The sequence below is a fragment of the Akebia trifoliata genome, chromosome 3 (genome assembly GCF_017979445.1).
Source record: "Akebia trifoliata isolate Shusen 1 chromosome 3, ASM1797944v1, whole genome shotgun sequence".
NCBI lineage: Eukaryota > Viridiplantae > Streptophyta > Magnoliopsida > Ranunculales > Lardizabalaceae > Akebia > Akebia trifoliata.
In genome coordinates, this window is record NC_141377.1 from 44380639 (window position 1) to 44407730 (window position 27092).

Here is a 27092-nt window from a genome sequence, read left to right on the forward strand (position 1 = left end):
AGAGAGAGAGAGAGAGGTCAAAAAAAACTCCTGAAACACACAAACACACACACACACACACAGAAGCCATAGAGAAAATGGAAATGGCAGAAGAGAAGCTTAAAGAATCCACAAACAAATTAAATGCTCATGCCCCTGAATTCGTCCCAAGATCGCAAACCCAAACAACACCCATTTCAGGTTATTTCTATCCATGCTTCCACTTTCTTGGTGGTAGTAGTGGTTCTGACTGGTTTTATGTTGGGGAGCAAGAACCAACCCATTTGATCTCCAATTCCAATGTCACGCTACCCAAATCTTCAAAGAATTTTCTCAGTCATGATCTTCGGCAGAACATCATAAATCAGGTATTTTGTTTTTGGTTCTTCTAATTTCTCTGGTCCTCATTCTTAGTTTGGTCTGACGATGGATCTTTCATCTTTTTGTGGTTTCTTGATTTGGAAATTTATTATTTTTTGGGATTTTTTTTTTTTTCATCTTCGATTGATCTTTCTTTTTTGAATCATATTGAAATCATCACTGTTTTGGGGAAAATTTCGTGGGTCTATTCTTAGTTCGATATTTATCCAAAGGTGCATCGCGAAATGGTGTTTGCTACCTAGAATCCTTTTCTCTTTATAATTTCTCTCCTCTTATACTAAAGCACTCATAGATTGAATTTCATCGAAAAGGGAAGAAATATGACTTGATGTCATTCATAAATTAGATTCCATTGGCTTCACTTTTCTCAGAACTTAGGGATATGGTGAAGAAGAAATGATTTTATTGGGAATTCTTGGACCAATATTACATGAACCCTACTAAGGTATTCATAGAGATTACATCAACCAAGATATTAGAAACTAACCTAATATAGATCTATTAATTATCTATAATTCCTAATGTAGAATATCTGAATAGAACCTGCTAAATATTTTATTCTCAATCACAACCTTAACCTTCCTTTTATTATGAGATACATTGACAATGATACAATGTATCTCACGCCTCATAATATGATGCATCCTATTCTCTTGCATATGGGAGCCCATTGAGATTTGGCGAATTTCAAAATAGAGATAGGGGCATAGATAAATAAAATGTATAAGAACTTATTGGTATAGATAGAACCATCTACTCTCTTTTTTTTTTAAATTCAGTTTGGTTTTCATGGTCATCTCTCACATATGGAATTCTTATTATGGCTAGTTCCCATTAAAAAGAAATATGGAGGTTGCATTGCATTTGATCAAATTACAAGTAATGACCTCATTCTTCTTCCCTTGTATTTATAGGATGTCAATCATCTTTGTTAGCTATCCATGGATTTTCCGAGATCCTCTTGACTAGGGAACTATTTCACAGATTCCTTTCTATATTGGTTTCCCATCCCGCCCCACCAACAAAGATGGTGGGATTCTTGGGATCCGATTTCTAGTCGGTATTATTAACTGCATCAATGATTTCTAAAATTTGGATCAAACACTCATCCCACTCAGTGATTGATGGGACCTGAAATGTCCCAAACAGACACATGTCACCTCAAACCCCACACAATTATGTCGATATGTGTCTCTAGGTGACACATGTAAGTTGGGGATTAACTAATATTTTCTTTTCCCCAAACCACCAATGCAGTTTTAGTGTCCAAATATGGGCATTCGGGGACAAACTCCCTGTTGGAAAATTATTTTCCAATACTAATTAGAGGAATCATATCTTCAGTTTCCTTCTTTAAGAAAGAGGCTAATTGCATGTTGTCGCAAAGATTTTTAATTTGAGATCCCAAACTTCAATGTTGGGTCTCTTGAGTGACTGGTTTGTTTGACCTATATGTCTATGTCCAACAGAAAAAATATGTATGAATATTGGAGTTGCAGTGTTCATGCAAATGCATTCAGAGATGATGAGTTTCGATTATAACTCTATTTATTATCAAAATTTCCTTCAACAATATCTTATAATTCCTTGTAAGTCGAGTCAACTTCATAATTTACATTTGCAGACTCCTCCTGATTCTAAAGATGGTCTTTTATGGTACAGGTGGAAAACCAGTTCAGTGACATGAGTTTGGTTTTAAGTGACACGTTAATGAAACATATAAACAAAGATCCTGAAGGTTATGGTAAGAACTCATATATCAATTAAATAAAACATTTTATCCACATTATTGCTTAGTATTACTGTTGACCCTAAAACATCTTCCATGTTTCTATGTTGGCTTTTCGTAACAGTCCCTATATCTGTTATCGCATCATCGAAGAAAATTAAGTCCCTTGTCAGTAACAACTATTTACTTACCCAAGCACTCCGAACCTCTCTTAAGCTTGTAAGCTTTCTTTTAATGTACTCAAATCACTTCATTTTAGGACAGATGAAATGATTATGTTCTGGGTCTTTACTATTTTCCATCCCTTTTTTCCTTTGGTCTTGTTCTGAAGGTTGTGAGCGATGATGGCAAGAAGGTTAGACGTAAGCACATTTTCACTGATAGAGACAAAGAGGACTTGCAGGTTATTATATGGGAGACCACCCCCCATACCTCGCACTCAAGATCTAAACTCGCCCCTTTGATGACACTTCTTATGTGGCTAAAAAGATTTTTTTTTTCCTTTTTTGTGTCTTTCAGTCTCGCACAGTTGTGGCTGAGAATCTACCCGAAGATCACTCTAATCAAACTCTCGAAAAAATATTTGGTGCAGTTGGAAGGTTGGATTGTCACCCACTCATTACATTGTTTCTTTTAATAATGTTACATTCCAAGAAGATGTTTATTGCATTTTTAATTGATTACCTACTGTAATCAACAGTGTGAAGACTGTTCGAGTATGCCATCCACATGAATCCAATGTTTTTTGTTCAAAAAATGATGTACTTATTAGTAACAAGGTATGAAATATTGCTCAACCTCAATTTTTCTTATGAATTAACATAGAAGCCATATCAAAGAATATTTTTTGATGCTGATTTTTTCTTCTCTGTTCCTTTTTTTTTTTTTTCACTTTTAAGCTCCATGCACTTGTGGAGTATGAGACAGTAGACCAAGCGGAGAAAGCGGTAAGTTAGGTTAACTCGCTATTATAACAATAAAAGGGTTTTGTTAACAATAAATGCTTTATTCCCAAGGTGTATTTAATGCATCTTACTGTGTGCCCTTAGGGCACATGTTAACAAAACCCACAATAAAATTCAATTCTTCATGATTTTTCATTTCTCTGTATCATTGTGACAAATTCATCGATTCTTTTTCAACATAAGCAGGTTGAAAAGCTAAATGATGGAAGGGACTGGAGAAAAGGCCTCCGTGTGAGGTTGCTTCATAGACGCTCGGTACATTACTTGAATTCAGGACTCGTTAGAGTTCTTTGCTATACTCTTTATTTAGTATTTCCAGTGTTTGTTAGTTATCGCTTGCACTTCTGATAATATATAATTTTTTACCATATTTAATCTACAAATTTCTAGCCAAGATCTGTTGTAAAGAGCATGAAGTTGGACTACGACCATTTTGATGGAAACTCAGAGGAAGATGGTGTTCCTCCTTCTGAATCATCGGAAAACTTCCCCAACTCTAAAAATTTAGAATTGTCCATTGAGAACAATGTAAGTGAATATGCTTATATAAATCACATACTAGGACTATCATACCATGTTTCATTATCTTACATGATACATCTTGGTAGGTTGAACATAACTCGACTCTATCAAAGAAGGGGCGGGCCCAAGGCCGAGGAAAATCCCGTGGATGGTCTCAAATTCGTAATGGTCACAGTTCCACACAGCCAAGCAGCTCCATCCAATGGGAAGCATCGATCAAGCAAACTCCTCGGGGTCCAAGAATGCCGGATGGGACCCGGGGGTTCACGATGGGCCGTGGGAAGCCAATAAGTGTGTTGGCACAACCCAGTTCACTTCTGGAGTGATGAGTCGTTGATGCAATGAGACTCCAATGATGTCCTCATCGGTCGTGTTCTAGATTTGTTTCTCTCTTTTTGTTACTTAGGAATGGTTCTATATTCCCTTCTGTGAGGATCGAGAAGCACTCGATCATATTCATAATTCTAGATGTATAATATCATGTATCAGTGTTCAATGCAAAGATCATGATGCATTGATCACAATTTTCTCCTTATTGTCTATTGTTGTCGGGACATACTCTGTTCAGTTTTGTAGATGGATTATCTGTTGTAAAACCTTTTTGAATAATGGAAGCGAACTATACGATTTTGTCGATCTGTTTTACAGCTTATTGTTGTTAATGCACAAAAATGGTTGTTGATGACCTCTCATGTTGTTGTTACTAGAATATTTATACTTGCTAGATACTAAAGTTTCCGTTATGTTGTTGTTACTAGCTTTTTTTTTTTTTTTTTTTTTTAACACCTCTCTCTCAATTATACTAGGGTATGTTTCATGATTTCTTAATAGTTAAAATGTAATTAGTATTTTTATTAGTGAAATGTAACTACTCTTATTAGTAAATTAGTAAATTATTAGATTTAACATGTAAAGTCGGTGGTATTTGATTGGGAGACAGATTGATTGCATCATATTAGATCAGAAATCCGATCCGTTCTGATTCAATAACTTCATGTATGGATTGAGGATCTAGATTCTAATAAGGATCTGTTTTGTTAACTTATCTCATATGGGATTCTAGATCAATCACGTACTGAGATGATAAAACGTGAGAAAGTGTGTAAATTATGTTTAAAATATATGAACTTTATTTAGATTTTGTATACCCAGTCCAGTCGGGTATGATCTAATTGTTATCAGATCGGTCCTGGATTGACCATTGATCCGTCTGGATCTGATCCATTGTTAGAGTGAGTTCTATCATTAGTTTAGGGTTTTCAAATAAAAAGTCAAACTTGGGAAATGCGTGGCCTATTAGCTCAGTTGGTTAGAGCGTCGTGCTAATAACGCGAAGGTCGCAGGTTCGAGACCTGCATAGGCCATTTAGTTTTATCATTTTTGTGGGGGTGGCTCCACATCTCGTACCCATCCACATTTTTGTCGTCTTGAGTCTTGACCTTGGTTTATTCTGGAGGATTATATAAAAAATGACTTAAATCCCCCCATCTTCAATTTATTTTCAAACTCTCCAACGGTAATGAATATTTAACGTCCTTCCACTTTCATGTTCGTTCCATTGATCATTTTCAACCTCATCTTATTAATCTCTTATATAAAAATTTAAAAAAAAACCTTCAAATGTTTTTTTTATCAAGAATCCATCCTCCTCTAATTTTATTTTTTTTAAAATTCCTAACTTGTTCTTAAAGGTTTCAAAATTCCAAACTTGCTCTTAAAGGTTTCAAGTTTGAACGAGGTATGACCTCAAGGTTGAAGGAATAAAAAAAGGTGATAAAGTTATGAGAAAGAGCTGAAAATGATTGATTTTGGCAAGAAAATATATAGATTAAGGACGGGCATTTAGTTCATTTTATACTAGTCTTTAAGTGAAGATCGAAGTCAAAGGTCATGTGATCCATCAAACGTGGGAGGGTATATCTAAATCACCAATTTTTTATTAGTTTCCTAAAATCCTAGTTTTTTTTTTTTTTTCTTGACATACTGTCTCAGGCTATCAAGTTCTTTCATCCTCGTTTAAATGTTTATTTTAGCAATTTTATCACTTAATCTGCAACTTAATATTATGTCGAGGCCTAAAAATATGACTTGCCAAGTGGCATACTCAATTGACTCCCTGATATGACAAGTTCAGGAAATGTAGATTTGTACACTTCAGGATACATATTATACTTCCGCATAAAAATGTGTATCTCGAGGGAGCCATTTATCGTGAGGTGTATACATCTACGGTTCTTGAACTTGTCCATGTTAGGGAGCCGATTGAGTAAGTCATGTTCTCGCGACTCTATCATGTTTGGTTTTGGCCCCCAAGTTGAAGATGGACCTGAAACATGCGAGTGGGAGGGAGAAAACGGACATAGAAGACAGGCAGAGCTACATGGTGATGAGTGGGGCTATAACCCACTGAACTTATATATATATAAATATATGATAAATGTCCTTGTTTACCCACCTACTACTTGAATATTGAGGAGACCCCATGTGCTTTTAAAACTTTATACATGCAGCCCCCACTCACTATAGGTCTGAACAAAATATAGATTTGAAAGGGACCCCACACAAATAGTTCGATCGATATTAGAGATAGGTCATATGTTTTTATATTAAATACATGAAAACCCCCATCAAAGGAACCTTACTTTACCAAGTTTGTTACTCGACAAATCTTGATATAGGATTTATATTATTTTAAAAGACCTTCATTCTTCAAATCTAGTACTTATCATATCCCCCCTCTCTCTCACTTTCTCCTCTCAACATCAATTCTCTCTCAAAATCATTAAATAAGTCACATGGCTACATTGGTAATTTAATGCCACAACCTTCTAAGTTTCATGATAAACTTAGATTTAGAAAAAAAAAAAAAAACATAAAAAGTATCTAGGTTTGATTCATGATTTTAGGAGAATAGATGTTGAGAGGAGAAAAGGATATGATAAGTATGTGAGCTAAATAATTGAGGGTATTATAGGTCCAATATTTGTCGGTTAACAAACTTGATAAATAAATAAATAAATAAAAGGTTTCATTGGATTGTTTTGGGTAGCAGAAAATCAAAATTACTGATCATCCTTAGCACTTAGTCCCCACTAACCAAAAATCTTAGTAATCCTAGCTCTAGCAGAAAATCAAAATTACTGATCATCCTTAGCACTTAGTCCCCACTAACCAAAAATCTTAGTAATCCTAGCTCTACCCCAAATATAGGTCTTTATGAATGCCCATGGAAAATGGGAGAGAAAATGTCTTTTATTAGAAATACAATTTTTGGATATATGATTATACTTTTTGCCTTTCAAAGCAATTATCAACCCTTGGTGAAAAAAATATATTTTCTTTCGAAAAAATGACTTTTCCACTTCCAAATGTTATTTTCTCATGGGTTTTGTTAACATGACACCCTAAGGACACTAAATACACTTAAAAATGACTAATGATAAAATGACACATTAAACCTTACACGGTTTGTACCTTATTGACTTGGCAAGTGCACAAAATTGTAGATCTTTTTCTTATATATCCCAAAGAAAAAGATATATGATTCTGAGCACTTGCCATGTCAACCGCGTAAGATTTAGAGCATCATTTTGTCAAGACTCTTATTTTTCTACTAAAAATGCTTTAAAAAAATCTATTACAAAAACTATCCTTGAAGTGCTAAATTCCTAAGTGTATTTAATGCAGTTTAACGTGTGATCATGGCCATCATGTAATGGGCCCCATAAAAAAACAAAACAAAACAACTCGATTAGATGACCATGGCCATCTGATCAACACGGGTGCCCATCACAAAGATAAACAATAAGCCTTCTGGCACAATAAATATGGTATCTTAATTTTCCAACTAGACCTCTACTCAAAATGGGAAAGCCAACTCATCTTATGAGTTAAGATCTCTCAAACTTCGTTAAATTACTACTAAGACTCCCTTGAAGATTGACAATGTCCTTGACTTATTTTCATCTAAGACCAATTTGATGTAGATTGTTTCCTCGTGCATCCTCACTTTTTGTTGGGTCCTGAAAAACATGTATAGTTGTTTTTTGTTAGGGCCTTGCGAGGGTTAATTATTATTCGTGGTGGGTCCTACATGGTTTTAATACCTTTTTCTTTCGAGAACCATCGTATAAAAGAGACGACTTTGAACGTCTCTTTCAGTTTTAGAAATTGGGATCACGTGAACCCCTCTTCTTCCCATTGTTACCCATTATCCTATTAGTAGAACCTTGACGGCTACACCCATATCATTCTCCTTTGAGACAGAGACAGAGACAGAGACAGAGAGACAGAGAGATGGAACCACCTCCAACTCAAGAGATTTCTAGCAAGAACTTGGAGGCAGAAGAAGGTGAACAAGAGAAGATGATCAATGAATGGTAACCATCTCATCAAAGATCCATCACTCTTCCCTTTTTCTTTTTTCTTTTTCATAATTATTTGATTTTTTTTTAATTTTTAAACAAACTTGTGTTATAATATTTTGGTGTAGTTGTTCCTGCTGTTACGACTGCATAGAAAGCTGCTTCGACTACTTGTTTTGCAACCTCTGTTAGAATCTTCATCATTTCTTTCTGTTTTAGGTATTTTAAGTTCTACTAATGTAGAAGATACAATTTTCTGAATTTATCTGAAATTAAAGTTAAAGAAAAAAAAAAGGGATTTCATGAGATTAAAGAATTAGGAGTTTCTTTTTGTCTTCCTCTTTCTTTGCTTCGATTTAGCTTATCTAGGCATTGATTTCCACCCGTCAAATTGGTGGACCACCAATCTAATTCAATCAGGCACTTTATCCACCAATCTGATTTTCCGATATGATGTCCACCAAGTGGAATTAGATAGTGGTGGATGACATCCCAACAAATCCACCATAACATGGTCGGCAGTTTATATTTTTATCTCGGACTTTCTAGGTCCAAAGATGTATGGTAGTTTATATATATTCTCTCTCTCTCTCCAGTTGCTATTGCCCCCACAATAATTTTTATAATTTGTAAGGGTTTTAGTTGCCGTCCACGTAGATAAAACTTGGCTATACCCCAGATCTCAGCCATCCTTTGTCCGACCAGTCGACCATGTCCACCTTGGTGTCTTTCATTTCGCTTTGTTATTTTATTTTGAAAAATATCTTGGCCTCAAATGATTTTTGATGCTCTTTTCATGACACGAATGGCTGCTGAGACGGGAGGATTCGCATTTTTAAAGATGATTAATAATAAAATTAGTGGGAGAAAATACTTTAATGCAGATCAAATAATTTTTTAAAGAAATTTGTTAATAAATAAAATAAGGGTTTTTGTGAGAAAAAATTCCACTAGTATTTTTGTGGATTGGTTGACATGTGGCATGATGACGTAAGTAATAAAAAAAAAAATTCTCTTTCCTATCCGCATATCCAAATCTTTATTTTTAGATTTCAAATCTTAAAAAATATCGTGGGATCTACGTGAATTATCATATTGGCAATCAAACATTACAACCTTCTAGACTTCATGAAAAATCTCATGGTTAAAAAAAAAAAAAAATTCGAACTTAATCAATGGTGTAGAAAATTGATGGCTACCCAGCACCCAATTTTAAAATAAAAATACAATAGTAAAAAATAATTTTTTTAATTTTTTTTATTGAAATTCATAGAATTTCTTTCTCTACAACACTTTTTTGTATTTGATCATATTTTTTAATGCGACAAGATGATCTTATCAGGAAATTTCGATTTGTTACCATAGGTAAGAAAGAGAAAATTTATCTTATCATTACTTACGTCATTAGCACCACACGTCAAAACGATATTGGTTTGTGGGCAAATTTGCTCCCGGCGCTGTTAGCAAACAATCACTCATTTTTGGGGTTCTATGCTACAATAACCAGAATATCGAGATAAAAGTACCCTTATCAAATGTGAGAACAAAATATCATTTTCACATATCTTTAAACTTACCTAAGTCTTTTAATTGTGATCATTCAGTTGATTCGTGACATTGAATGATGAATTGAGATTGATAAAGTCATAATTTCGAAGATTTAAACTATCAGTCTATTTTGATGATTTTTTTACAACAGACACCTAGTTTTGAAGATTTGTTTATAACATATGTTATGACGAACCAAGAATGACATTGTACTTAATATTTTGAAGATTTGTTTGCAACATTTGATCAGAAATGTCCATTTTACCATTATAATATGAATATTTTTTGGGCATTTCAAAAACATAAATCCACTGTTGAGGTAAAAAAAATTGAATTGTCAATCTCAACACTTCAAACTTCAATCTTGACAATTCGAATTTAATAAAAAAGAAAGTAAAATAAGCTGAACATTGAATGCATATTTCCAAAATAATGGTGAAACAAACACTTCTTGGGTCAAACATTACACGCAAAATGCATATATTATGATGGTGTAACATTTGATTCGAGTGTCCGTCTCTTCATTATACTTTCTACGTTGAGGGTATTTTGGTAATATTCATCCAGTGTTGAACTTGAAAATTTTGAATCGTTGAGATTGACATTTGAAGTGTCGAGATTGATGATTCAAACAACAAAATCAACACTGCGAACGTCAATCTCGAATATTCAAAAATTTTAATTTTTTCATTTTTTGACCTTGGCACTACGTAGATCTTCCCAAAATACCTAAAATGCTCGGATTAGATGTTATGACTATATTTTCAAAATTACAAGTATGTTATTATCCATTCGCCATTCATTGTCACAAATCATCAAACTAGATCGTAAGTTACATTTAAATCTTTGTAATTATAAGTATATCATTTTCCATTCATCATTCACAGATACAAATGGCTGGAATGAATTTCAGTCATCATACGTGAACTCATTTCTTATTGAAACATGATCAAGAGTTAAGTGTGAACAATGCATTGTTGTCCAAATGGAAGTTTTACTTTATTACTCTTTTTTTTCCTTGGGCCTTTCTCTTGATAGCTATAAACATATGGATTGTTTTTGTTTTGTTTTTTATTTCAAAAAAACCCATAATATTAATGGAGATAGCAAGAAAAGATATAGAAAACTGCTCTGATTAAAGTTTTTATTAATCATAATATATATTTTTTTGATAGGTAAGAAATTAGTTTCATGTCACCAACCCAAACAATTAGGGACTAACTAATTGCAGATCATAAGTTGATTGCTGTAATCCAATCTTGGAAAAATACATTTCTTTTTTAAAATCCCTACTAGTTGCACACCTACTTAAATTAACCTGTTTTTTTTTTCCACCAATCCCAAGAAATGAAGAAGGTAAGATAGAGAAAGAGTACAATTTTCAAAGAAGATACAATACTGTTAAATTGATTTAAATTTTTAAAGAGGAGACCGACTTTGAAATGGGCAGCCCACTTCAAAATTTGAAGGAACCCTACTTGTTATTTTCACGACCCTACATTTTTATCAAAATTTGAAATACATCCTTAAAAATACCACGTGTAAACCAATGGAATGGGTTCCTTCGAAATTTTGTAGTGGGCTGCCCTCTTCAAAGATTTTTCCTCCAATGAGTATTTTTTACTTATTTATTTGGACAATAATGCTAATAGAGTGTAAATGGGATTTTTTAAGTGATAGAGTGCAACCAATTGGTCTTTATATTCATTTAATAATTCCATCTCGATGGAACATTTTCACCATCTTGTCAAGTTGTGCAGGGGGTGTTTGATTTGGATACTTAGAATCCAATTCTTGCCTTTAATTTGATTCTAGAACTTGTTATAACATTTAGTTCAAATTTTAAAAGTGATTATTTCAAAAATCGACTAGAATAAGAAATGAAGCGACCTGTTTCTTGCATTTAAATGACCTTTATCGCTCTTAGGTATGTGTATATTTTTTGCATCACAACTGTAGAAACGAAGTCAATAAAAAAAATTGATTCTATTTCTAAATTGTAAAATCAATTTCTAGAAACAGTGTAGCTAAAGTAAGTTCTGGAATCTAAAAAATAATTTTCATAATAAAATCTTGACCAAAATCAGTAACTAACAATTTGAACCAAGCACCACTAACATGGGTGGATTCCACTTTTTCCAATTTTAATTATTCCATTTTTCTAAATTGATACAAATGGGATTTTGACAAATCAAATTTTTGCTAAACCCATTAGGTGAGTACTTTCTAGGATTTAATTTTGAGAGTTGCTATTGCCACACCAACTGTGTGCAATTCTTTGAGGCTTGTATCGAGAAAGATAAGAATTTTGCAAAAGAATAGTTGTCAATTGGTTATGTAGTGAGAAAACTCAAAATGTTATTATAATTTATAATCACAATTATTTATTACAACCTCAGCAACAAAAAGGCTTTTTAGTTGGTAAAAAGAATCCGAAGCATTTAATAGTTTGTTGGTAGCATGGTTTTAAAGCTTATCACCAATACTGAGTTGTTTTGGATGAGTCATCTCGTTCGGCAACAAGACAATGGTTTCAATCCATTTAAAAATTTTGAATTTTTTTTTTTGTTGAAATGATTCTTACTTAGATGAATTTTTCAACAAATCCTCGCCATTATGTCTGAAATTTCGACAAAACATCATCTTTTGACTTGATTTAGAGGAGGAAGATGAAGATTTTAAATAAATCCCTTTGTTCTCCTATTCACTTGGTTGAGAAGAGGAGAAGTAATTGATCTGAGAATGAAAAGATCGGTTTTGGAAGATGAAAATAGAAGATATTGCATTGTCTCATAAATCCTGAACGAGATTTTCCATATCTCGTCCAAGACGTCTCGTGAGTTGCTGTCAATCTCAAAAAGTTTGTCCGTCAATCTCATTACTAGATGATACCGAGATAACTCAAATGATAAATCTTGATCTCGGATGAGTTTTAAAACCATGATTTGTAGTTGTCTTGGTCAAAAAATTTTTTTCCCCTTTTATCATAGCAAGGTTGGTCAATAAGTGAGAACGAGTTTGATTTGAGCTTCTCACATAAAAGAAAGTTGGTCTCCTACAAAACCATGTATTCATACATTCTCATGTTTGACTTGTACACAGAAATGATAGTCAATAATCAATTTTAAAAATGATTAGATTAATGGCTAATGAACTATTATCAATCAGATTTTGAAAATCCCCAATAAGGTTATTGGGTTCAATTTAGTTAGTATTATCCGTGGGAGTACATTAAACTGTTTGTATAAAGAAAACATAAAATTCAAGTCATTGATGAGGTTGGTGGATTGTGGGACATTCATCTCAACCCCTTAGTTGCCATGTGACATATTGTACTGAATTGATACCACAAAGCTTTGATCCTTCCATCCCGAAGGGTTCTTCAATGGTAAAATAGAAAAGAGTGTGTTCTATATGATTGTGTATTCGAAATTGAATAGCCCCTTGACTTACATTCTAGCGTGGTGGAAAACTTCCATGGGATTGGATTTGTAACCATAGGGAATAGTCCCATCCCAAAAGGGTGTGAAATCCTGTGATAAAAAAAAGACAAAAAAAAAAACCCTTTGACTATGGACCTAAAAAAAAAAATCAACTTGATTGGTGATTACCAGTAAACACTACATTCAAGTATCCAAAAAATAGTCCAAAGAAAGCATGCCTTAAAAACTGATCAAAAAATTGAATGGTTAGAAATCATTCCTCTTTTTTTTTTTTTTTGAATTAAAATGGAAGAGTTGGATTTGAACAAAGGACCTATAACTCAGTTTGTTTTACACGAACAAATTAATAAGGGCAACCCACATCATAACCGAATTATTTTATCTTATATGAGTTAAAATTTTTGAAATAAGCTAATTTTTGGTGTGGATGATCTTTATGATGGGGGAGATCATCTTCATAAAAAAATCATTCCATTCCAAAAATTATAATCCCATCAAAATAAATTCAAGAATCATAAATGGTCCAATCTTTTTGTAAATCAATTTTGATGTGGTTAGAAGTTTTGGAATGGATTGATTTTTGGTGAGGATGATTTTCTCGTCATACAGATTATCTTCACAAAAATCAATTAATTCCGAAACTTTTAACCCATTAGACAAAACAATTCGGTTATGATGTGTGTTGCCCTTATTAATTCGTGGGTTGCTTTTATAATTACCCCGTGATACAAACTGAGTTATCGGTCCTTTATACACATATAAGTTAAATTAAAAAGCCTGTTTCCCGCTTTCCTCGCAAGACTTCCAAGTTTACCTTACAACACTCCACTCAAGCTAGCGATGTTCTTCAGCTCCCTCCAATCCATCTTTTCGTCCTTTCGAGATTTTTTATTTTAATTTATGGAAATGGAAGGCCTGAAAGTACTCTCAATTTCGGAGCTCATCCATCGATCTCTCCCTCTCACAGGTGCTTCTTCTCTCGAACCTAATTCTTCCTCCACCATTACTCCTAACAATCCCATCTCTAGGATTCCATCTGAAAAAAACCCTAAAATTCAACGAAAACCATCTCAATCTTCTCCTCTCAACACCCTTTCCGATCAAAACCCTAACCCTAAGATTCTAACCTCTTTGAATCACCCCACGCTTATCATTGGAACCCTAAATCTCCCCACCAATGGTATCTGCTCGACTTCGAATTCCATGTCTTGTGGTTGCTTTTCTTTCTCGGATGGTTCGACTAAGGTTTGCTGTGATGTTCTCAACCTAGACCTTAAGATCATAGGTGAGAGAATTCATGTTCTTTCTTGGAATTTCATTCCTTTTAAGTGTGGTGGTGGATTCTTGGAGATCATCAAGTGGAGCCTTTCAGATTCTACTAGTAAAATTAGCCATTATTCCGATATAGATGCCTTTCCAATGGCTTTGACTTCTTCTCGAGAACAGCGATTCGATGCTCGTTCTCGTGTTTGTGGCAGATTGGAATCGGTCAGCCCGGTTTCAGTTGTTCCTTGTACAATTCAGAATCGTAAATCTCAGAACAATTCAATCCAAAACTCAAACAATTCAACAAATCTGAGTGGATTCCTCACGGAATTAATGGTCTGTGAGTGTAAATTATGTAGTTCCAAAGATTCAGTAACGAATGTGCACCGAAGGAAGAGTTGTCATTCTTTCACAGTGCCCGTTACAGTGTACTTCTCTGGATTTGCTTCATCATGGCATCCCATACTATCTAAACTGCTAGGTGATGTAGTCTGTGTCAATGGATTGAAGAAGAAGTTGGTTTTCATTGGGAAAGAAGATTCTCATTTGATGTTTGTAACGACGGAGGAAGCTACCCTTCACATGCCCTTATCGACCTTGGGAGGTTTTCCATTTCGAAGGACTGTAATTAAGGGGAGGGGTGAGGTTGGTTCATATACCGGCATTGTCACGGCTGTCTATATGCAAAGAATGGTAGTTGAGTTGGATGAGAAAGTGTGGGTTTTACTTACAGATCGGCTACTTCCTCCACCACATCCCGTGAGGGTTGGTGCTCTCGTAAGTCTATAATCTTTTCCTTTCCTATATCAATATGTTTATCTCAACGTGTACACGCTTATGCACAATCACAATCATGGTTTCAAAACTCGGTTTGATGTCTCGTTGATGGACGAGACCGAGACCGAGTTGTCTCAGATGATTCAACTTGTCTCAGACGAGATAAGTCATTTAACTTGGTTTACAATTATTTATTCATAAATATTTATATGAAAATAATTATAATTTTTTTTTAGAAAATAAGGTAGATTAGAAGATGTTTTGTAATAAAATCATATTTTATTTAAATAAAAATATATTAATTAGAAAAGTTAATTATTTTTGTTAAAACATGCAAAATCCTGTTGACTTGAATGGGATTTTCAAAATATCTCGCGAGATTTTGCATATGTGAGATGCCATGTCTATCCGCCTTGTTCATGAACGATACCGAGATGACTTGGGCGAGCCATCTTGGTCTTGGATGAGATTTAAAACAATGATCACAATAAATATCGGCGTATAGTCTGTAAATATAAAAGTATATATTTGCTTACATTGCTTGCTTGTGGCATTATCATTTTATCAGTTTCTGTTTCCTTGTAGATTTCTTTGAGAAATGTTCATTTTTTACGACCGATGTTTTCTTGGACGAGAATGCTTTTGCTTGGGGTCTGCTATAAGACTAGCATAAATGTGAAATCCTTTTCACCATTGGAATCTCAGTAAGGAATTTTAATTAAAAGTTCATTATCACTTTCTTGGGTTCTTATTTGTCATGAATTACAGTTATCAAAAGAAAATTACATTTTCCCATTGCAGGTGTCATATCCGATCTCATGCACAGAGCTCGTTGAGCAAGTTCATTGAATCTTTAGTTTTTTCTGCTAGATTTTGGTACGGTCATTTTTAAAACCTCATTAGAGTTGTTTGGTTTCTGAAATTTCTTCTTCTGACTCATTCATTATCTGATTGTGTTTCAGGGTATTACTTACAGTTTCATGTTTCAAGAAAAAATTTTCTGGCATCTTCTCTGAGAAGGAGATTTTAGGGTCAAAACATGTAATTACTGGCTTTGCATCTGATTAATTCATTCCTTTCAATAATAGTTTCTTGGTTCATTTTGAAGTCTTTGGTTCTCTCTCCATTCATCACTATTGCGAGTCTTTGCTTAATAATGTATACATTGTTTTAAATTTCTGCTATGCTGATTCTAGACATATGTGAGTTGTGGCAACAGAAAGAAGGAATGGCTCAGATGTATGCTAGCTCACGCTTATCTTCTTGTCTATTTCGACCTCGGGTAAATTGGTAATTGGCATTTGCTTTCATGGACATGCTTCTTAAGATAAAGTTTTTGGGTTTTGTTTATTTCATGCTGTTTTTCATCATATATTAATCTCAATATGAATTTTTGGGCAGCATCAAGTACTTATGGAATTCTGTAAGCATGATCTATGTGGCTGTGGTACTGAACCAAATTATAGCTATCTGAAATTGGTAAGTTTAGAATTATGTATGCTGTCTGCAATGCTTTGGTAACCTCATCCCAATCAGCTGAGTCAGCAACTTGAACCTAGTTCACATCTAACTCTATCTTGAACCATATCTTAGGTCAAAGAATGCTCTTTTGTATAAATTTCTTACAAATTTCACCTGTCATTTTCAGCCTTTCTATTGCTCTTTTAGAACCCTTGAAATTTCACCAGAGCGCTCCTTCACAATGTTCTTCTTTGGACATACCCAAGTCATATGAAACAGCTTACTCTTCTTCATCTCCTATTTGAGCTATTCCTAAAGTTTTTTAAATTTATAAAAGAGGTGTCATTTTATGGATGCTAATGATTTATATGAATTAGTCTTAAAGAACACAATCTGACATATTGTTATCAAACTTTCAGGTGGTTCCCATCTCTAATTTTATTAGCTATTGTGAGGCCATGTGGGTGACCGTACTATTACAAATGCAAAATGATTATAAAATAATTGGAAAGAAAAACCTTCTCTCCTGTGAAGGAAAGTCTTATTGCCGATTGATTAGACGGATTATTTCAAATGAAGATCTTGGTGTTATTTTAATGGGAACTTTACAGGTTAGTATTAGTTGTGGTGGAAATGCACAACATCAAGGTATAAATAATCCTATCTTGCACAAAAAGGAGCATCTATGCACATGATAAAGGGTTAAGTGAAGCAGAGAAAGGGAGATAGAACTTTATGTTTTGAAATATTTTGATTGACAGAGGGCAGATAGATTTACTATGTTACACATCAAATAAATGTACCATTTTGGGAAATTTTCCAAGGGCGAACTTGAGGAAATTGGCTCTTATCTCACTCTATAGTCATATTTTGTTTTTTTAGTCTACTTATCTTTCAATTGACTCACCTTTGCGACTATGGATTTTACTAGATCAGTAGCCTGCATGTAGAGTGCTGCATGTGTTTCTTACACATGATCCAGGAGAATGTGTGTGAGGCCATAAAATTCCGCAGATCTCATTGGGATTGTTCATTTGTTGTTGTTCAGATTTCTCCATCTTCTGGGAGGTTGCAGTTGATTGATGCAACTGGCAGCATTGATGTTGTGGTACCGGATTTTCCGTCAAATTACGATGCTAGCAGTGTGTATGAGGTGATATTTGATATTAGGTTGATTGCTTATTCTTCATAGATTTCTCACCATTTATGTGCATTATTCAAGTGTTATGTGGAATAAGATAGTGAGTATGCAACGGTTATGAGGCTTATTTTTTATGCCTTTGGAGTTACTTAAGAATTTCATGAATGTCCAGGTGAGGTACTACAATGTTATTATTGAGGGCTTTCCTACTAAAGTGGATCCTTCTGGTTTGCATAAGAATGAATCATTCTCATGCAGGAGTATCTTTCACCATGTTCCACCAAAGAGAGATGTAAAACCGTCAGTAATTTATGTCCACTTTTATCTGAAGGATGCAAATTGCCTAAATGCCTGCTTACGCCTTTCGTCTTGTATGGATTTGGGTGATAATCTTGTGGGAATCAAGGATACACAGTTCCACCTGCTTCTGGTGACACACAAGTTTCCTGCTATAAAAAATGTATGTTCCAACTGAATCTGCACTGCATACGCAATTATTGATGCTACATTCCATTTTTGTTGTTTCTCTCTATTTATGAATTAATTATCCATTTCATACTGTTAAAGTTTCAGGGTGATCCAATACATCCAAACAAGTCAAACTTGTTTGCCGAGGCCATAATCTTGCCTTGGGATTTGTTTCTTCCTGGGGAGCATGGAGAAATTCCAGTGACTGGAGCTTCCAAAGACAAGCTGAATGAACCCTTCAGATATTTTCATGGAAGACATTACCGAGAAAACTTATGTAATAAGAAGCGTAAACTTGCTCATGCATCAAGTAGGTTGTCGACTGCAGGTTTGAAAGATAACTTGGGAGTTGATTGCAATGGTTTGTATAGCTGTCTGAGCAATTGGTATTGTCCTGATATGGAATTTAGTAGTGACTGTAAGTCTAGCAACTTGGGCTCACATGTTGAAATGCCTTGTTTGGTCCTCATTAGAAGTTTTAATGACCAGAGACCAGTTAGACGCGGAGTCTTGCTTCGTGCAAATTATAATGAAAAGGATGTAGTTGGCAATACAATTGGTCAAAAGATGCTGCTGGAGTTCAAGTCTGAAATCTTCAGCAATTATCAGGTTTGTTGGATTTCTCTCCTGTTTGTGGTTACCTTATAAAGATGGTGTGAGAAGGCAGGTCTAATGCTTTTCACTCTCAAGCAATGCAAAATTGACTTGTTTTGTCCTTTTCTTTTTACAACCAGCTGTTGCGGGTTGGTGAATATTACATTATGAAGTATGAAGAGGAGGGGCTTCTACATAGTGTAAACCATGTTAGTTGTGGTAAAACCCTAGTCACTTCTCAATCACCACTTTGGAGTCTTTCATTCTCCTGTGATGAGGTTCTCTCTCTTAATGAGCTACTGCAGAATTGCCCGTCGCAAATTGCTTCTATCAGGAATGATGTTTTTCCTTTTGAAAATTCTCCTAATGGTGAACTATTCTTCCAGAGATCTCCGAGCCAAAGTCCTGAAACTTGTTCAGATATCAATCTTCATCTATCTGCTGATGTAATGAACCTATTGAAGGTTGACATTAAAGCATTGGAGGATGGGTCAATAAATCCCATTGCCATATCAGGAGACGCTGAAAACTTTTCTACGTGCATTGGCACCATTATGGCTGCTCCAATACAGTCTTCCGGAATAGCTGATCGTGATTGCAGGTTGCCTCAGGGAAATTTAATATCCCTATATGGAAATGTTGTAGATGTTCATGGTTTAGAATGCAATTCTGTTGATGTTAAAACACATGGATGTTATAAAGGCTTTGGTGATAATCATCCGTTGAGGTTCTTTCAGGGAATACCAAGTGGCATTTGTATCCATGTCGCTGGCGGCCATCAAATTGTAATTTACCATTCTTTACCTTATATGTCTTTTCTTTTTAAGTCAGGATTTGAACATGAAGTTAGTGTCTTATTGCTTTATTTCTGCCAATCAGGTCAGGCTTCGTGGTTCCCTAAGCAACCATGCTTATCCTATTGGAATGGGAGCAGGCGTAAATGCTACCTTTCACCGTGTTCTTGTAGTGGGGTTTGTCTTCCTTGAATTTGTGCTTTAAATGTTGTAATCATCGTGTTCAACTATGTTTAATGTAATATAGGTGCCACCTTGGCGAGGTGTTATAGTTTGTGAGCTGTAATACAACAGACCTGGGATTGAAACCACGCTTTCACTCACCTTCTTACAAAAAATAATATTAATGTAGTAGAGTATGGAGGATGGAACAGACTCGCCCTCTTTTTAGAAATAAACATTTATAAAAATATTAAGTTAATGACTGATGCTGCTGTACTTGCCGGGATGTATCTTTGGATATTGACATGCCTATTGACATGATCATAAACCCTATAACTGCCTGCAAGACTATTTTCATGTTTCCATCACAACATCACCCATGTTGTAAATTGTAATACCTCTACTGTACCATACTGAATTATTTGTCTTATACACCCATGCTTTTCATTGCAAGTCCAGACAGTCCCAAAAGATTTCAGTTTTTAGTTCATTTTTTGTAGTTGTTTCCTTGTGAATAGCTACATTATTTTCCAGAAAAAATTCACTTGCAGTACTTGCTTTCTGACTTCTCCTTTCAATATGCCGGCAGACAACATGAACTGATGTTGACTCCAGTGTCATTCATTGTAATTAACTCCCTGAAAGAAGTTGATCATGAATCCAGTGACAGATATTCTCTTCCACAGTTTGGTTCGGACATTATAAATGGTGAATCTTTGGGCATGGCTTCTTTGAGTTTAATCTCAGAGTTGATTCAGTGTTCGGAGAGTAAGCCAATGCAGTTTCGTTGCAGGGTAAGTTATGCTTTATGAGCTATTGTTTCCTTCAAATTTCTGCATTTTTTTAAAAACTTATTTCTTCCATATTTGGTTTCTTGTTCTTTGAAAAGATGTTCATCTGCTACTTATGCTATATCACCTTCTTTAAATTGATCAGTTGTAGGTGAATCACTGTGACTTATACTCTGGGATTTGACAGGTTGTAGCAATCCATGTCCTAGTGCTGGAAAAGCAGAACTGTAATTTTGAGAAGCCAAGGTCAAGGCAGCAGTCCAAGGCATCTGCTATCAATATCCCGTTTGCTGGTTTTATATTAGGTATATTATTTATTTATTTATTTATTATATGTATAATACAGCCATTGGGGTGCTGCACTTCTTACTGGACCCCTTTTTCTTGCATAGAAAAGCCTTACCAAGCATGCCTTATTATAGACAATGAAAAATGAGAGAACTGGCTCTACCATCCTTAATTAGTCCAAACCTATGTAACAAGGACTCCATTTTCTAAGGATTGCTGTGTCGAACCCGTGTCAGACACTGGCCCTGGTACTTTTAACAAGGAAGCCTTCAATTTATTCAAATACTTTGCTTCTAGCTATTATTGTTATGATTTTATTGTATGTGATCTTATTTAAATACTTTGCAGAGTTTAACTAACAGGAACTAAAGTACTACACCATTCAAATGTGTTAATATCCAGATAAAGATGTCATTCTGTGATATGTACTTTAATATCAATACATTTTGTCTAAAATCCAAAGTACAATACATTTGTCCTATTGAATACTCTTTTTTGCGTTTGACTTGCCTTCATATCTTTTATCAGCACTGCACTATTAGTAAGCATTTCATCCTTTGTGCAGATGATGGGTCATCGTTGTGTTGTTGCTGGGCCAGTGCCGAGAGAGCAGCAACATTGCTAAGGCTTCCTGAGGAAACCCTCAAGTCTTTCAGTAGCAATAGCTGGGGAGTGAAGACAGGCAAACCAGCCATGACTCCAAGGACTGCCGGTTATCATCTGCTTAATATTTTAAACAAGCACCACAGAATTACTGTGAAGAACTATGGAGCAATGCTCGATTCATCTTGTCAAGATCTTATTTTTTCGGTGAATTCAAATAATGTCTTCAGCGATTCAGATGAAAACCTCCTCAAGTTCATCATTCTCAATGCTTGCTGTGGCTCAGTTTTAGTGAGTTCAACCAAGCTGAAGCAGTACTAGTCTTGCTGTTTGTTATAATCTGACCAAATCTATACCATTTCTTAGAGAAATGGAGTTTGAATTTGGTACTTGGAGAGTCTAGCTAGTTAATTGGAGTATTTCCAAGTTAATTGAGTAGCTCTAGAACATGGATTTGAGTACACTTCAGACTCGACTGCATATGACCTATACCTTGTTTTATGACTTCTTTCTTAGAATATAATAATGCTAACCCAATGCCCTCACACACCTTAGCTGTTGTGGGTCTGTCAACATCAGAAGGTGTTTACACAAGAGGTTAAATCCAGTATAAGTATTCCTCTCTTTTTTTATCTATGCCAAAAAGAAAACCGACCATCTATTTACTTACTTGCTACTTCTCTTTCCAGAGCATTGTGGGCAGTTTGATGGATTCCAATGCTAATGGGCTACTAGAGAAGGAGCTGACTGGTATGGAAATGATGACAACGGATTCAATGCAAAATATATGGGCTAGTGAGGTTCGATGTGTTAATCCCCAAGTGGAGGCAAGCAACATTATACAAGAACTAATCAAGTAGTTAACATTACAAGGGCTTGCTCAGATGTACCACAAATCACTTGCCTTCTTTTTCAATTTGTACCATCCACAGCGCTCGGAACATGTACCAACTCTGCAAAACAGTGATTCAATGCCAATGTCAGACTAACAGGTACAAAATTAATTGAATGTATTTAAGTTGGTCAGTAGTTCCTCATCCTTCAGTCCATTACATTCTTTTCAAAAAATAGTTCAATTGAAAATATCTATAGGTTGGATGATCACTTTTTGGTTTTAATCCTCAGGTATCCATTATGGGACATGTTAAATGGTGGGTCCTGCTATGTGTTCTTTTGATAAGTGGGAAGCAGGGAAGATGAGGGCATTTCACATCTACCCCAACAGAGATGGCTAAATTAGTGCAGATGGTCTGTGATTCACTCTCTCTCTCTCTCTCTTGGGAATTTCATTTGGAGTCTTCCTCTCTCTGATGATCTCCATGGTCAACACCGCATATTCTAATGATAGAAAGGATTATGGAAAGAGAATTCTCGTAATAGTGGAAATTATAGGTTAAGTGGGGATACCAAGTGGTGGCGCTCTGACCCAATCTATGGGTGCCCGCTCTGCCACATATCTGTCTGAGAAAATGTTGACTTACGCATTGGTGTTAAGTGGAATTTGGATGTCTTGATAATCAATACGAGTGATCAAAGATCATTAAGTGATGTATTATTTGTATTTGCATTGATAATTGAGGTGTTGACTCGTATCTTTATGTATTTTTACTGGGCATCTTCCATGCTCAGTCTTTATTTCTGATTAACATCTCTCCTCTAACAAAGCAATGATTCAGACAAGCACCAAGTCATCTATTACTTTTTCTTAGAATGCAATTACGATAGTACCTCTTGTAAAATTATGTCATTGTACATAAAGTTAGTTATCCATGATAAAAATGAAGAGAACTTTGAAAATAAGGGGAGATTTTGTAAGTCCTGCATCCCGAGTTTGGAGTTCCATGATCAAACCATCTTTGCTATTTTTAGATCTAGAAATGTCTTTAGCTGATGTAATGATGACTGATCAGGACATTTGATCAAACTGGTTGGATGTTACTGTGAGCTCAATTTACATTGATTTTGACCCTGGGCCGATTTATTTTGTCAGGTGATATTGGACCTTTTGCATTGGACGATGACCTCCTCTGTTCTGATATGTGAATCATTGTCAAAGTTGGGTTCTTGAGGGACCTTGCATTGATTGATAGATAAAATTTCTCTAAATGAATTTGGTGACACAACCTGCAGTGAACTTAGCATACGAGGCAGTTTTGACCCATTATAGTCAATTGTAACTAAGATGAATACCCCCATTCGATGTTTTTTCAGTGATCTGTCCGGTAACATTGATTCCCCATGAAAGTCAATGGAGAAAGCTTTCAAGTTGAGAGGCTGAAACTTAAATTAAATTCTAACGAACTGGTGATTATCTGCCTCTCATAGTAGGCTAGTAGTACCCTCTGCTATTATCTTCTTGATTGTGTTTTTCGGTCCATGTGGGGTCCACAAACTTTCATATGTTTAAGACACTATTTACTTTTCTTGGTCCTTCTGCGCAATTGTACCATCAATTTCACCAACCAGAAAACACTGGTATAGTTTCCTTTTTTTGGTAAAGATGGCATCTTCAGGCTTTCAAGTGTTAGAAACACAATCCAAAATGGGTGATCGTCCCCCCTCCCCACGCACACAAACACCTTTTAATGAAATTATCTTGATCTTTATCTATAAAAAATATCAAAATCAAAATGTGCTTTGGAAAAGTTAAATTCATACCAATTTCAAATCCTTGAAATACATATTTCTTGGACTGAAATACATATCTGTGAACTTCTAAATCCATTTTTAAACTAAACTCTATCAAAAGCTTTAAGTAGAAAAATCTCTTTAAAACTAATAAAGTTTCAGATTTTTGGCATCTCATTTCAAAGAGGATAAGAAGTTACAGTTTTAAGTTTTCTGGGTTTTTAAAAATTGTTGTATGCAGCTCACTCACTCGCCTCCTCATAGTTGCTTCAGGTTCATACAAAATAGATTTTGCTGGAGAGCATGCAACTTAAGCCAAAAAAAAAAACTTGCAAAAACAATTCCTACACATCTTGGGCACTTTGTGATAGTAGTAGGTCACATGTCACATTTAAATTAGATTAATGCTGGAGTGACCTCAATGGGAGACATCTTGACGTGGTGGCGTGAGCATGTCTGTTGGTGCGTTTTCCCCAAGATATGTATATAATGCATTTACGGACACGCACGCACCACAACGTCAAGATGCCCTCCGTGTGTCCTTCACTAAGGTCACTCCAGCATGACTCTTTAAATTAACTCAATAAGTGAAAACCCTCCTTATCCTCAACCTTTTGAAAAGTATTACCATCTTCATTCAAGGATTGGGCAAAAATAAACTAGTTTTGTAAAATACTTCTCTATATCTCTCTTCCATAAGTGGAAGTGGAAGTGGAAGAAAAAGGAAACATTTTCAAGAGAATACTCCTAGATATTCAATCATTTTGGAGATTTTTTTTCTCTCTTGGGAGTTGGAACCACACCGCACGTGTGAACATCACTTCTACTTTGGCGGGAATTTTATTTTGAAGCTATCATCAGCCTGCTTTAAAGAATGAAAGGTTTGGAGGAACTTTCTCTTTTATGGAATATAAGTGGCCCCTCTATGTTCTGAGAATATTTGAGTTTTTCCTATGTTCTCAATTTTATGACGTGCCACGTGATCTTGTTCTTCACTTATTGACCAATAAATGCTTTAAAAACTCGGGATTTTTTTCTTCTTTCAAAATGAGTCTCGTTGGAGTAGCATTAACTTGTATCCATAGATGCTTTTTAACTTGTATCTCAATGAAAAGCATCTATGATTCTGTACATATTTCCACATCAGCAATGTGAGAATTGATGTCAATTTCAATGTTACATCAGCATTTTCCTTTCAAAATAATCCATATTCAACCGTTTAGGTTTAGATGATGATGATGATAAGGGCATTGAAGTCATTTTATTAACCTATAATAGAGGATCTAAGCATGGTTTTAAAACTCGTTTTGACGTCTCGTCTAATCCATCAATGAGATTTTGCCCATGTGGCAACTAAGTGAATTTTGTTTTTACTGAGTGCAACTAAGAATGAAAAAGTTAATTTGTGGGGGACAACTAAGAGTGAAAAAAAATGTGGGAGAAATAGCGGTTGATTTTTTTATAAGTCGCTGTTTTACATCATAATAACTCATTGATCCATAGACTTTTAAAATTCTTGTTGGGGCAATTTCTCCCATGCAAATCTGCCCCTATCGTTCTACTTGTTTGAGTTGTCTCATTCAACAATGAGACCATGGACTGTGTTTTCAAACAATACCATAGTTTGAGATGATTTGTCCATTCGTCTTGTTGGTGGATAATATAAAAATGAATCGGACGAATTATCTCGGTCTCGAACAAAATTTAAAGCCATGGATCTAAGTAAATGAATATGCAAATTTATAAAGAATAATGTTGGAGTGACCTCAATTCACACTTTGCTGGTGTGTGCACCTCTAAAGTAGAAGTGAAAACGCTCCTTATCCTCAATCTTATTAGTTTTGTGCACACCTCCATGTCAACAAAGTGGGAATTGAGGTCAATCTTAAGGTTTCTTTAGCACAACTCATTTATATTTGGTATTAATTTTAGCACATTTCAAAATTTACTAAAGTGTCTTTTAGATTATTTTTTGGTCAAATTACCATCTAAACAAAGAAAAAAAAGTACTTTTTGAATTATTATTTTTTATCAAATTATCATAAAAAATATATTAATAATATTTTTTTTAGACGAACCATTGGAAAGACAAGTGCCAAATATAACATTTTGCACTTTATTGTCTAAGAAACTAAAATTGTTAGAGACAAATATAGTATTACTATTGAAAATGGTCTTACTATTATAATGAGAGAAGCTGGAGTAGAAGTGGTTCCACACCAAAATTTGAATCTCACAAATGCCCCCACCTTTAAATTTAATATGACTAGGGTCATTTTATTCAAAAATCAAGAAAGTTGTCAACCATGAAGGTTGGGTAGTTTTCAATATTACAAAAATATCATTTTTTACAATGTTTGACCAATATTTTATATTACAATTAAGCCCACACGTCACCTTTGTGGAGTAGAAAAGAAAAAAAGAAAAAAAGAAAAAAGAAAAATGCTATTTTATGAAAGGCTCCGCCCCCCCGCCCCCCGCCCTCCCCCTCTTTTTTAATGTTAGTAACTTTAACACTATCATCCTGCTCTGTGAACCCCTAACTAGTAAACATTTTCGATGTTTCATGACTTAGGTGTGCTTGGTTAGAGCAACTCTAACGAGTCTCTATATCTTTAAATATAGAGATATAGACCTTTGAACCTAACTCCAAGTGATCTTTATATTTTTGACAAGCCCTCTATTTCACTTTTCATGTCTCTAGATTTTGAGATGAAGCAAAAATTTAGAGATGATCTCTATTTCACTATTCATCGCATATAAATACTCTTCACTTTTTATATAAATGCCATTTTTGACTTTTATTTTTTAATAAAAATATGTTTTAAATATAATTTTTTTCCCATACTTATTTTCTATTATTAACATTTAATATTTTAAATTATTTTTATTTAATATTTATAAATATATTTTACAAATCAGATCAAATCAATTGTTTGACTTAATTCGAAGAAAATTTGTAATAATGTAAGTTTGATCATGAAACTTCAAATTTTTTTTTTTTTTAAGTTTTCTGTTTTTATAGAGATAACTAAAAATAATGATTGATTATTTTTTTTAATATTTAAATTGGGTGTAATAAGTAAAGTTGGATAGTCAATAGCAATTTTATCGCCTTTTAAATATGTAAACAGTGAATTAGAGACATGAATAGTGATTTGGTGGGTGCCCATTGGACTTCATTTGGC

The 27092-nt window shown here is 34.7% G+C and overlaps 2 protein-coding genes and 1 non-coding gene across 5 annotated transcripts; all 3 read left to right on the top strand.

Moving 5' to 3' along the window:
* LARP6C (RNA-binding protein) lies at nucleotides 1-4148 on the top strand. The gene is made up of 10 exons (XM_086432824.1): nucleotides 1-347; nucleotides 2023-2104; nucleotides 2214-2308; nucleotides 2421-2492; nucleotides 2609-2688; nucleotides 2790-2868; nucleotides 2989-3036; nucleotides 3241-3309; nucleotides 3445-3582; nucleotides 3663-4148. The coding sequence occupies exons 1-10, from the start codon at nucleotides 78-80 to the stop codon at nucleotides 3900-3902; spliced, it is 1173 nt and encodes a 390-aa protein (XP_086288950.1). The 5' UTR covers nucleotides 1-77; the 3' UTR covers nucleotides 3903-4148.
* Nucleotides 4149-4866: 718 nt separating this feature from the next.
* On the top strand, nucleotides 4867-4940 carry TRNAI-AAU (transfer RNA isoleucine (anticodon AAU)). The gene has a single exon. It is a non-coding gene; the product is annotated as a tRNA-Ile (tRNA).
* Nucleotides 4941-7727: 2787 nt separating this feature from the next.
* On the top strand, nucleotides 7728-22931 carry CTC1 (conserved telomere maintenance component 1). Of its 3 annotated transcripts, none has more exons than XM_086435695.1 (17): nucleotides 7728-7955; nucleotides 15560-15678; nucleotides 15776-15850; nucleotides 15937-16015; nucleotides 16194-16256; nucleotides 16376-16453; nucleotides 16855-17046; nucleotides 17484-17588; nucleotides 17749-18036; nucleotides 18144-18653; nucleotides 18779-19423; nucleotides 19518-19609; nucleotides 20184-20388; nucleotides 20573-20690; nucleotides 21239-21567; nucleotides 21966-22268; nucleotides 22402-22931. In XM_086435695.1, the coding sequence occupies exons 1-16, from the start codon at nucleotides 7953-7955 to the stop codon at nucleotides 22134-22136; spliced, it is 3072 nt and encodes a 1023-aa protein (XP_086291821.1). In that variant the 5' UTR covers nucleotides 7728-7952; the 3' UTR covers nucleotides 22137-22268; nucleotides 22402-22931. The 3 variants fall into 3 exon arrangements, with proteins under 3 accessions (XP_086291821.1, XP_086291820.1, XP_086291819.1); XM_086435694.1 differs by lacking the exon at nucleotides 7728-7955 and adding an exon at nucleotides 12136-14974 and having other exon boundaries at nucleotides 18150-18653; XM_086435693.1 differs by lacking the exon at nucleotides 7728-7955 and adding an exon at nucleotides 12137-14974.
* The last annotated feature ends 4161 nt before the right edge of the window (nucleotides 22932-27092 follow it).